The following is a 13,047-nucleotide window of genomic DNA, read 5'->3' on the forward strand; positions in this document are numbered from 1 at the left end:
TGGATGGGTAGAAAAAGTAGTGGTTGTAGTAGTAACAGGAGTAGCACAGGGGAGAGGAGGACAGGGAACAATTGGTAATGGGGTGTGCAGGTCAGTTGTAAGAGTGGAGTTGAAGTGAGGGGGTTTTCAAAAAACAAAAAAAAAAGACGGAGAGGGGGGACAGAGAAAGGAGAGAGAGAGAAAAGGAAGTAAAAAACAAGGTCAGTATACACAAAGAAATGTAGTGCTTCAGACAGTAGAACTGGCTAAATTAAAATACACTGTCACTATGGGAACACTAGGAGAAAAAAAGAAGAGAAAAAAGATTAACAATGAAATACAGAAAAAGGCAGAGACAATATGTACTTTTACATTACATGCCGTGTTTGTATCAAGTACCTAAAATTACATTCTAAAACAGTCAGAGCTGAATATTAGAGATGCACCGATCGATCTGCGGAAGTCAGAAACGGCTGGGTTTTTAGCATGATCGGCCTTGACCGATCTTTGATTCTGTGCCAGTCAGCTTTAGAAGCATGACAGTCACCGTCACACATACACACGGTGGAACAGGCCCGAAGCGCAGCGGATGCAGTGCGTAGCATCTTGCATGCACCTCAAGCAAGGCTCGCGCTTGTGTCTGTACCGGGCGCATGTTCACTTTCGCTTAATGGAAGCCACTGGTGTACAAAAAATGCAGAGAAGAGCCTTGAGGAACGGGAAACTATGTCCAAATCTCCGACAAATAGTACAGTGAAGGAAATACTGGCTACACTAGATCCATGTATATGTACAGTGTATCCAGCCTGTTGTAAAACGGCAAAAACAAAATACACACACTAAAAAAAGAATTGTGTGCTCAGTAAGAATGATGTAACAAACAAACATTCTTTTGTTTGTTTTACCTATTGCACCTTTACATGTGGAGAACAAATATTGCAACTCATTTTTAGTTAGAGGTAAAAAAAAAAAAAAGTGAGACATTTTTATTACAATTCAAATTTTCAATTAAAGAAAAGGTAGAAAAACATTTTTGTATGCTGTCAATTACAGTTCTTAGAAAGAAAATCGGAATCGGCCGATATTGGAATCCGCAGGTGAGACTTAAAAATTTAAAATCTGGAAATCGGAATCAGTCCGGAAAACTGCATTCAGTGCATCTCTACTGAATATAAGTTATAATAGCCCTAAATACTCAAAGGCTGATCTTTAAGTGTACATGAGTAATGTAATGACTACATAAGTACAGTAAATATGAGTGTGACAAATTCCATATGCTTTTTATACACTATAAAAAGATCTAAATAATGGACATGATGTGTTCCTGTAAAAATACAAATAAAAAGTAATATTGTCTCTCCAACAACTTAAGAATGATTTCAACTAATGGACAAAAATGAAGATATGAAATGGTAAGTTTAAAAAAAAAAAGTAGTTAGTGTTTTGAATAAACTTAAAATTCACAGTGAGCAAAGTGGCAGGTCGGAAATGCAGCAGGTTTGGTCAAACACAGAGAGGTCCTGAAAGAGAAGAGGCTTTGATATGACGACCCCCTTTATTTAACAGTGCTAAAGGTACTCTCCAACTAGTGCAATCACAAGGCCATGGTGCGAGTTTGGGGCCAAAAACACTGGTTTGTCTTAAACAAATGGAATCAGGTCTATGAACCACAGAGTAAATAAAAGACATGTTTTACTGTTGCTCAGCACTGCATTGACAGAGGCAGGATGGAGAGCTGCCCGGTAGAACCATGAGAGAGTCTACTGACCTCAGGATTCAGGTTGCTGACCAACAAGACATTGTGCCCTCCAGTAGCACCAAGGCCAGACAGGCCTAATCGGGTCAAACCCAGCGACGCCAGGGAACTGGGAATACCAGGCATCGACAGTCCTATGAGGAACAAAACATTACATTATTTTCAATTTGTTGTACTTTGTGTCATTACACTGAAGGGATTTGATAAAGAGAAGAGAACAAGTGGGAACTATATTAAGTATGTCATCATTAAGGCAAATTAGATACTGCAGGCAACAGACAAAAGCTTGGAGAAGGGACACATACCTTATTATGTAGGAAACAGCATGGTTGAAAATAGTGGTTCCCAAACTGGCATATTACATCATTCATTATCAAATATTTTTACACTAAAAACAGGGGCCCAACAGGAAAAGTTTGGGAACCACTGGTTGAGACAAAGACTTTGTACTAACCTGCCTGCTGGAAGGCAAAGGTTGGGGGGAAGGCATGAGCTCCACCATAAGGAGAGGCCGAGATTATACCTGGTGCAGCTGGAACAATAGAAAACAAATGAAAATAAGAACAGAGAACCCTACACCAAATATGCACTTGCAGTAATGATTAGGGTAAATAAAAACAAACAAACAAGGAAATCAAATCAGAAAATGTATTTTTAAAAATTACTTCTAAATCTAGGACATGCTTGGTGAAGTAAAACCTAGAAGTGCTACCTGAAGGACACAGAGTGTACATATACATAGGCTTGTTAACATTTGTCAATGTGATCAGAACCCCATGCAAAAACTTCTCAATCTTACCAAATGCTGCCGCCATTGTCTGGTGGTCAATGGAGGACTGTGAGTCAGCAGTGGGGAGGTCTGGTCGGGTGTAGTCCCTGCTCTTGTCGTTGTTGTACTTGACATTGAGGCTGGTGAGCTTGGAGAAGCTGATTCTCAGGGTACAGCAGGCATTGTAGATGTTCTGTCCATCCAGAGACTGAGACAGATGTTGGAGCATTAGGCTTAAGATAATTGTTTCTTTGTGATTATATACACTTGTGAATATTCTGAAGTTTTGTTGCAAAACTGCAGTGTATACAAAAAAAAAAGTAAATTGTAAAAAAAATTAAATAAATAAGACGTGTGTTTCACACTAGTGGTTTTTAACTACAGTACACATTACACTGGAACCACAACAGTTTGTTTTAAATTGTCATGGCCAACCCCAGTGAAAGTGACAAAGCTCCCACTGATCTGTTACCCAGTGGTAACAACCTCACACTGCAACATAATGACAAAGTTGTACCAGTCTTACCAGTTTAGCATGCTGAGCTGTTAAGCCATCTGCGTACTGGATCAGAGCCTGGAACTGGTTGTTCTTAGTGAAAGTGATAATCTTTAGCACAGTTCCGAACTTGGAGAAGATCTGGGGAACAGACACAGTAAAATTAGATATGTCATGACAACACCCGTAACATTTGCATTACAACTGTACTAGAGGCTAAACAAGGCAAATTTGCATGTCTTCTATCGTTACTGACATGCATATTTAGTTTATGCAGCACTCCTACATTTGCAAACTATTTTGCAGAGAATGTTGTGAGTCAGAGACACCACTTCTCAGTAACATAAGAGGAGGAAAGAAGAGACAGGTGCAACCACAATGAAATATCAAAATATATTTATAGTAGGTGAATTGGTAACATCACAAAATGTCAAACTGTTTATAAATTTCAATAATTCAAAAACTGAGTACAACAGAAGACAATCTGGTAAGTCAGCTTTAGTAATTAGGAGAACCCAGCCACTCTAAGGCTTATTTAAAGGCTGGTCCAAAGATTAAAAGGGAACTGCCAAGCAAGTAATTACAAATAATCTGGGAAGCACATGACATATATTGTTGAAACTACAAAAATAAAGATTCTTTTTATGGTCTACAACTACAAACTTTGGTTTTAAACCTGATAAAATATAAAAGGAACCTCTATCAAATGACAGAACTACAAAAGTGATCTGTACCTGGTGAAGGACATCCAGGGTGACAGGGTAGAAGAGGTTTTCCACTATGACTCTGAGTACAGGGCTTTGGGTTGTTGCTCCTCCAATGCTACCTGCATCAGCAGAAATGGCCATGCTTCCCATCCCACCTCCATGCAGTGCATTGACTGCTTGCAGAGCTGCCTGGGCACGCTAAGGGGAAAAGAGAAACTACTTAACATGGATGGACAAAGAAAATGCAACTAGTGAATGTGTGTGATTTTTGTGCAGACCTGACAGTTTTAGCTTGTGTTTCCTTTGGTTTGTCTATACTAGTAACTGATTTAAGGGATTTAACTTGATTCCATCTGTCTAGTCTGACAAAACAGAACCATTGATTTGCACTGTTCAGAGCTGAGATTACAGTTACAAAAAGTACAGCAATAAGTCAGAAATTGGTGGCAGAAATGAACATTAAATTTACATTTCCTGCACACAGCAGGAACTTTGACTTTTAGTATCTTGCAAAGTCTACACCAGAATTTAAACCTCAACTGAAAACAGTCAATATGAAAAACAAGAAAAGTTTATGTGCAAGTGTGACCGCAAGCCCTTACCACTTGGTTGGGGGAGTTATCCGTCTTGAGTTCCTTATGGGTTGAGTACTGCATGTAAATGGGGTGGTTTCTGATGACAGGTGTGACAGAGGAGTAGTAGCTCACCATTGTCTGTGCACACTCCTCACTGTTCAGTTCCAAGAACGCCTGCAGGTTAGAACCAAAGACCATGTTCTGTTTGTTTCTCCCATCACACATGTAACAATGCTAGCCTGAGGTAGCGGCTATTAAAACATTAATCCTAATAATTTTGCACATTTGTTGTAAACCTCTCTCATTAACACCATTATTAGTTTGTACAGTTTGCCTAATTACCTTTTATACCTTTATTGGGTTTGACAGAGTTGCTGATATAGTAAAACAGGGAATAATGAAAACATTGGGATTCACTATCATTCTCCAGGAAGTCTCAGCAAGAAGAACAGTCTTCACTCAGCCATGAAGATGTAACCAAAGTTTCATTGCCATCAATTTCAGGTGAGAACAAAAGGCTAGAAACTTAATACCCTGTGCCAGGCCAGAAGAGAAATTTCATCCAGGAGTGCACACAGTACAAGTTCGGGAAGCAAACCTTACCTGGTTTTTCCCTTTCAGCATCAGCAGATTGGTGACCTTCCCAAAAGGCAGTCCCAGGCCAATAACCTCAGCCTCATTTATGTCGCTGGGCAGTTTGCGTACATGGACCACACGTGACGGAACACCAGGGCTGCGCACGTCACCTTTGAATTTTTTGCTGTCGTTGCCATTGGCTGCAAGAGAAAACAGAGATACAATCAGGGAGGGAACAGAAGGCACTGGTTCTTTGTGAATAATGGATTGATTGTCATGACAACACAAACAATACAGACACGACAAGCACTTCAATAAAAAGGATTCACCCCTCCATGGCAACCCCCCCTACCTGAGTTCATGATATAGGGCCCGTTGGATATGCAGGAAGAAAAGAGTTCGTCGGATCCCCTCTGCAGAAGGAGAGAAAACAATGGTTCACTTCAGTGCATTCACAGATGGGGGCATAGCATGGCAGGTGGAGAGCACAGCTCTCATATTACCAAACCATTGTGTGAAAATGCAGGAAGTAATCCGATAACCAGAAGAGGATCGCACGGACATGCTTGAGAAGTATTCCACCTTCCTCACCTGGAAGAATTCAGTGACCTAGTTTGTCAGCATAGGTATTTGTGTTCTCATCCCATTTTAAACTAACAGTACTGCCAAGTTAAAAGTCACAGGTAGGATTTCTTTCTTACTTAGGGCAATGCGCCATATTATCATGTTTTAATGTCAATCACACACACACAAGGAGGAACAGCTACTATTCAGCTTGAAGCACACAAGTCAGTCAGCACAACCCATCTTCTCATAACTCAATATTAGGACAGATAATACACTGAAGCCCCCTGGACTGGAAGACAAGATGGAAACACTCCTGGCACACAGTATTTTACTGTCTGCTGAAACAGCCTTGCCCAGCCGCTCTGTGTAGTAGATGTAAAGTGCTGTTTCAGAGCTGTCCTCGTGGATGTGTGTGTATGTGCTTGTGCAAAATGAAGTATTGCAGTCACAAGAAGTGGCTCAGCAGCCTAAGCTCTACAATGAAGGTCCTGTTCAGGCTGAGACTAGAGGCATTGTTGCATGGCACGCATACACATAGACATATGGAGCCCTGAGGACTCTGGGGGTCAAAGAGCTGCACAGTGTTTTAACAGCTACCAGTCATGCAGGTTAGCGAGCATTCTTTTCACCTTGTGAATCCTGGCTTTTAAATATGCATGGTGGTGCTCCGGGGGGATTCCAACCAGGCTGCAAGTCTACTCACAAAAGGCATGAATAAAGTGATGCAAGACAGAACACTGGATGCTGCCTCAAAACACTGTAAAGGGGTGGTGAGGGTACTGTTGCTATGACACTATAAACTATCCTTTGACAAAATTGAGACCCACTCAAACAGCCTGCTATCTCAATTCATGAACTTAAAGCAGTAGCAAACAACAATGTTACTATGGCTTTTGGATCAGGGACCTCCTCCTTTGACATAAATGGAATGCTAACATAATGCTTACTAAGACAAAAAACAGACCGGGTCAGACCGTGACAACACTCAAAATAATAACTAGTCCTGGGAACAATCAGATAAAGGGAAAAACTAATCTCTGTAGAAATGTTATGTCAGCATTTTGTCTAAAACTCAGATCTAATGGTAAAACATAGTATACAAAAGGAGGGACACATCAAACATTATAATAAATGGGTGAGAATAGCATGTTCTACTTGGTGGGAAAAGATATTTTTGCTTCATAAATGGGCCAAGGGCAGATGCAAGGCATGAGAAATGAAGTAAGCGGCTCCAGCCTGACTCAGTGGATGTGGGCAGGCAGTGTCACATTATCAGTCAGCAGACCAGCTCCAAACAGGAAGAGCAACAAGATCAGGCCTGTTTCCAGGCTTTGGCTAAACTTCCTCCTGAGGACTGGTGATTGTTGTTCTATGGCAGGACTCTCTCTTTCACCTTACTTCATCATTCTAATAATAACCACAGAGCTACGACAGTGTGCAGTCAGTGCAGGAACATCAAATCGCACACAAAATGGAGGACTGTGTTACAATTGTCTGAAAAAAAAATACCCATAGCTTTAGGGGGGGGAGTACAGAGCAAAACAAAAGAGTTAAACATAGTTTGATAGATGATTCCAACAGAGCACCGAACCCACTACATGTGTACTGACTTGTTCACATCCTTTGTTTGCTCACCCAATTAATAGTATAATAGTAACCTTCAGGAGATGACACATTGCTGGCTGACATACTGAAACTGTTGAGCACTTTCCACTGACAATGGAAGCAACTTAAATTTAATTTTAAAAGGGAACATGTACTGGATGTAATTATCCTGCTCCACACACCGGAAATAAAGAACATTAGGGAAAACATTAAGATCTTACAAGAAAACAAAATTATCTTGCACTTGTCTTTTCTGACTGGGTTTTACCAATGTTGTTTGAGTATTGATAGAAATAAAGAGTGGATAAATATTAAGTGCTGAGGCAGCATGCAAGTGGTTTCTCAACATTCCAGTAATGCAAACAGGCTATAAAGGAACACTGAAACAGAAACTGCCTGCAAGCAGCCACATTTTGGACATTGCCGGGGGATGGGTAATAAGCACAAAGGAGAGGAACACAGGTACAGACATGTTTGTTCACTGTGATCAGCTTTCCCCAGTAAAGAGAACAGGGAGCTGTACCTCACCAGGGGACTGGAGGGGGGAGACTGGAATGCGACCGCGGAATGCCAGACACTATGCCCAGACGGAATAATTAGGGATTCCAGCAGGGCAGCGCTCCATTACTCAGTATCATCAGATTTTTTTTAACACTGTATCTTCAATCCAGAAAACTGGACAGGTAGAAAAAGAAAGAAGTATTGATCAGCACCAATTCAATGGTATGCTATAGATCACTCTTAAAACAAACGGAGTGAATATAGGGGGTGGGTTGTGTCTCTGTCACGGATGTGTGTATCAGAGTGCTTGCTTAAACTGTAATGACCTTTGGCCAGGAGGATGAGAATGGTTGTAGCTCCAAGATGAGTTCAGTTACTCCACCCATACATAGCTGCCCCAGGACATGTTACCAAGGATTGCTTGATAGGCGGGTATTTTTATTGAGAGAACAAATGAACAACCAGCAGCGTGACGACAAAAAAAAAAAAAAAAAAAAAAAAAAAGTGCTCATTTTCCAACAAATTTACACACACAATTCTTTTTAGTCACACTGCAAATAATAAGAGCTGATTCACGCAAAAAAAGATTTAACACTGGGCAATATTTTGGCAATTGGTTTTACTCTCACTGGTTAAGTATTGACAGAACGTGAGTGGATGTGCATCAAGAGCTGAGACAGCATTCAGCTGCTTTATTAGCATTCCAGTAAGGCAAACAGGCTATTAAGGAACACACAAAACAAACAACAGGAAGTTTCAATTCCCAACAGCCACACAAACCAACTGAAACAAGACAGGAAAGCTTAAGCCCCACCATAGATAATCTATTATAATGGAATTATCATATATATTCCATGAACAGAGTCTTGAGAATTCTTACAACCTCTCTGAGAAGATTATTTGGTTGTCTTTTATAAATCTTTAAAAGAAAAGCAATCCTGCAGCTGCACACCCATTACACAAGAAAAATGGCTTTCGACAGCAGTTCTGTAATTATAGAGGAAACTCTTGCAAACTGCCAATGTGCCTCAAGTCCCCCGTGTTGGCATAGTTCTTTTCTACTCTGACTTCTAAAAGGTTTCTCAGATGTCAAAGATATTTTGATGAATAAGACAATTCCAATTAAAGCACAGAAGTACAAATAAGGGTGTATATATATATATATGTGATAAAATAGGAGCCCTGCTTGTGATACAAAACTTAACGGAACTTGAAACTGGCATACAATTCAGCAGCTACCACAATCAGTACTACTTGCATAACAACTGGAACATGTCATGTTAAGAATTTAACATGACAACTCAAAGATTTTCAGCACAGAAATGATAGAAAGTGAAAAGAAAATAATGCCTACCTTTGTGCCAACTGATATGTCATGGACACTGCTGCGAAGGAGAAAAAGATTTTAAAAGACAGGAAAACAATCTATTGCAATGTATTATGATATCCTGTTTAAAAGTTCAACACAATAACATGGCTAAATAAAAACTGCACGTTCATGCAAAATAAAATAAAAAGTATTGCACAACCCAAAGGAAACAGACTTCCTCATTCAGAGACAGTTACATCGTGACGCTTGAAAGTCAGAAAGCACCACAAACCTAAATAATGTCAAAATGAAATCGACCGTGCAAAAACAATAAACAAAAAAAATACTTACTCGATTTCAGGGACGTAGCCGGATCCCAGAGGGTACAAGTCAGCGTCTAGGCGGCTGGAGAAGGTTGGCAAAAAAATAAAAGTAAACTTCAGAGTGGACAGTTTGCATAAATAACTACAATGAAGCGAATATCTAATACCACATTTAGCTAAGTTAAGCGTAATGCCGGGCGAGTTCAAGCCACCATTCACAGTTTTCCGAAGTCCTTTGAATTGTCAAATTCAGGTGGTCAAAAGATTAGAATACAGTCCTGAGATACGATACGCTATTGTGTACCATAAGTACATTAGATAACCCGAGACAGACGTCCCCGATTCAGTCAACATGAAATATTCAGGCCAGGTATCTTCAACATGGCCCTGGCACTCCGCACACAAATGAATGCGGAAATGAGACACGTTGCTTTAGCTAGCGCTCGAGTTCCCACGAAACCAAGTTACCAAGGTACAGTTAGCCAATGTTAACTAATGTCTAAGTTAGCAAACGGTAGACTGTTCCCAATTTGTTCATAAAACGAAAAACATTGTCCACATCTAAACTCTTATTAAATTAAGTTTCCTAAGCGTTAGTGTTGTTTACACAAAACGATAAAATAGGTCCGTTAAAATGACCAACATAACTAACGTTCGTTAGCTAGCGATGGCTAGCAGTTGCTAGTTAGCCTACGCTCTTGCTAACTGTTGCATGCTTTGATGAAAAACTGCTTCAAGTAAACTTTCGCGGTCTAACGAATAACATAAGCAGCCATCGGAACCAGACAACTTTAAGAAGCAACTAATATATAAATACAAGTCAATCAGCGCTCAGTTTGTCCTAAAAAATAAGTCTTAAGCGTGGTTCTTTTTTACGTACCCGTCCATTGCACAAGAAAAAACGGCAGGTCTAAGGGGAAGGTAGGGCGGCAGACTTGCTTGATTTTCTTACAAAATGGCTGAACACACGGAGGCGAGCGCTGATTAGTCCAGGCACTTCCAAGAGCCAAAACCGGGCGTGGACATGTTTCTATTGGCGTCGCGATTGGATAAGACCTCTATCATTTTGTGGTAGAAGAAGGCCGCGGCAATTTTCCAGTACATCATACCATGTAATTAGGTGTGATAAGAGTTTTATGAGATGATGGATATCTTACTCTTTGCTGTGATCGTCATTTGACCTGTCTTCTATGATAGTTTTATGTGGTTTAGTTCTTAATATTTGTTGTGTTCTGATGTCTTGTGGGTTATGTTATATGATTTTAGTGTTGTTATTGTTAAGCAAATATTAAGAGTAATACAAGTGTAAAGGAGCAATATTTGCCTAAGAAATCTAGTGGACTTAAATCATAAAGTAGGCCATCTTAAAATGTAAGCTTAATTGATTTCACCACTGCAAATCACAGGAGGTCACAAAAGGATTGGGAGAGTTCTTTAGCCCACACAGGTCAATTTTAGAATATCCAGCTGTCGGAAGTCAAAGGCAGAAAATACACAAGTGTTTTAAATTTGTCATAGTCTCACAGGCCATAACCTCAATTTCAACAATATAGATCTAAACTGACTGTAGAAATTCAAAGATCATACCCGTATGCAGGACTGAACAAAGTTTTACTGACCAACACTTTGAGGGGCAATTCAAATTCATGGTTGGTTTGAAATATTCAGTGTCATTCACTCAGTGTTATACGTTATATAACAGCAGAACTGGTTTAGGTGGGGAACAACACAATGAAGATGGTAATTGCCCTGATACTCCTGTTTGTCAGCACAGCAAGTATCACTGTCAAAAAAAACTGTAACATATGCTGTTTGGAAAATTCAATACACATTGTATTGAATGTATGGTAATAATTGCCTGGCTTTAATATACTGCCCATGCTGTTGTGGAATACTGCATAGGTATAATAAAGAAAAAATACTAAAACAATCCATTTACAATTTCCATCTCATTAAGTTAAGCTCAGGTTAATACCCATACATGTGTTGGTGGTAAAATGTCAGAAGTAGGCATTAGGATGACAGTGATACAGGTTGATAAATACAGCAGCTGGTAGTAGTGGGAAAAGGTATAAGGCCCAGAATGTCACAAGTATAACATTATGGAGCATACACAGTTCTGTTACACCACTTAATCTTCTTCTTGTTTTGGCTGTTCTTGTTAGGGGTCGTCACAGCGAATCATCTGTTTCCACCTAGCTCTATCCTCAGCATCCTCTACTCTCACCCCAATTAACTTCATGTCCTCTTTTAGCACATCCATATATCTCCTCTTTGGCCTTCCTCTTGACCTCTTGCCTGGCAGCTCCATCTGCAACATCCTTCTACCAATATAACCACTATCCCTCCTCTGCACATGTCCTCCATGTTACACCACTTAATGTAGTAGCCTAAATACCCAATGGGGCATATGCAATGAGTAATTCACCATAACCAGTTAAGCACACATTATTAAAAAGTGACTAGCACGATTATAGAAAGAAAGCAAAATTAACAAAGAGAATTCTTTAATTAATACAGTTGCTGGACATCTCAGTTTGCACAATAGCTTTGGGAAATAAAGAATTGACTGATAGGGTGTGTTGAAAATATATGGTTGAGGAATAACAAATGGCTCCATAAAGTGGCTAATGGCAGCAATATAAAATGGAAAACTGTCACACTGAATACAAGGTGCATGTCCATTCTGGAAAATGTGAGCGATGGATGGCAGCTGGTACTGAAACACTGATGCACCACCACAGACTACATGTTGATTTCATAGTTTCCAAAAGTTATGTTAATGTGAATGAGGTTGGATTACAAAAAAAGGGAGTTTTATTACTTCATTACATTAGTGATTTTTATTTAACAAACATGACATTGGAAAGGTAATTACGGCTAATTACTGGTACTTGTTACCATATCAGCAATTAGATTTCACTTTTCCTTCATAGGGCTGATTGGGATGATTTATGTCTACCATCTTTCAAAACAAATCTGTTGGGACTTATCTCAGAAATAGAATTTTCATTTTTCCTTTCAAATTCATTTGAAAAGAACTCTTCCATTTCCTTCCCATTTTTAAATATGACCTAAAAACAACAAACAGTATATGCATTCTCTGTTCCATGAAGTGGAACCGTTATGCTACTTAAGCTGAATGGTAATATGAGCACAGAGAATGTGCTTACAAATGGAAAATGCCACATTCAGACAGTGTCCAAAAGATTTTTTAAGTTATCAGACCGACTGCTGCTGCAGCATGGGGGAATGAAATTTTGTGTGAATAGTACATGCCTCTACCTCTTTGCCTCCCTAATTCACCTTTTTTCTTAGACAAGCCTTATAGTTTATTTGAGATAGTGTAACATGACCAACTTCAGAACAGTAGACGAATGCTCTCTAGTGGCATGTTCTGGCAAGTGCAAAATACTCAAGCCAACTGATGTGTCTTGCATGCTGAAATCCCATATATACTTCATATGCTACTGCTTAAATGACCCCCTGTGCTTCCCTGTTTTATGTTTTCATCTGGTCCTTTCAAACCACAACTCTTACCTTAGTGTTCTACTTTATTACTTCTTAAATGAGGAGTATTGACTTGTATGTTATTTTTTTTACTAGCCAATTAGCCCTATAACAAACGGATGGTTTATCCTTGTATAATTCTGTGTTCATTTCCCAGAAGGGTGTCCTGTACCCATCTGTGACTCCATCAGCTAAGATGCCAAAACCACACACATCATTAGCTGTGGCTTATGTGTTCTGTTCTGTCTACAGTGTGCGTACATTTGTTTAATTACGTACACAATTATCTGGCTTGCTGTAAACAAACAGTAGTTTTATTCAGGATTGAACATTTAGACGACCACAGAATAGATGAACAGGCATTGGTCTATCAC

General features: G+C 39.6%; 1 protein-coding gene across 1 annotated transcript in view; it reads right to left on the reverse strand.

Annotated features, from left to right (window-relative positions):
* ptbp1a (polypyrimidine tract binding protein 1a) overlaps positions 1 to 10,277 on the reverse strand; it is a 15,812-nt gene extending 5,535 nt beyond the window's left edge. Inside the window, exons 1-11 of the mRNA XM_020616630.1 lie at positions 10,044 to 10,277; positions 9,192 to 9,245; positions 8,886 to 8,916; positions 5,211 to 5,271; positions 4,886 to 5,058; positions 4,310 to 4,456; positions 3,735 to 3,905; positions 3,031 to 3,141; positions 2,535 to 2,712; positions 2,190 to 2,267; positions 1,748 to 1,869 (exon numbers count right to left, since the gene is read on the reverse strand). Coding sequence (XP_020472286.1) covers positions 1,748 to 1,869; positions 2,190 to 2,267; positions 2,535 to 2,712; positions 3,031 to 3,141; positions 3,735 to 3,905; positions 4,310 to 4,456; positions 4,886 to 5,058; positions 5,211 to 5,271; positions 8,886 to 8,916; positions 9,192 to 9,245; positions 10,044 to 10,051 — 1,134 coding nt within the window. The 5' untranslated portion in view covers positions 10,052 to 10,277. The remainder of the gene's footprint in view (positions 1 to 1,747; positions 1,870 to 2,189; positions 2,268 to 2,534; positions 2,713 to 3,030; positions 3,142 to 3,734; positions 3,906 to 4,309; positions 4,457 to 4,885; positions 5,059 to 5,210; positions 5,272 to 8,885; positions 8,917 to 9,191; positions 9,246 to 10,043) is intronic.
* Between the last annotated feature and the right edge of the window lie 2,770 nt (positions 10,278 to 13,047).

This window comes from Monopterus albus, unplaced genomic scaffold (genome assembly GCF_001952655.1).
Source record: "Monopterus albus unplaced genomic scaffold, M_albus_1.0 scaffold176.1, whole genome shotgun sequence".
Taxonomy (NCBI): domain Eukaryota; kingdom Metazoa; phylum Chordata; class Actinopteri; order Synbranchiformes; family Synbranchidae; genus Monopterus; species Monopterus albus.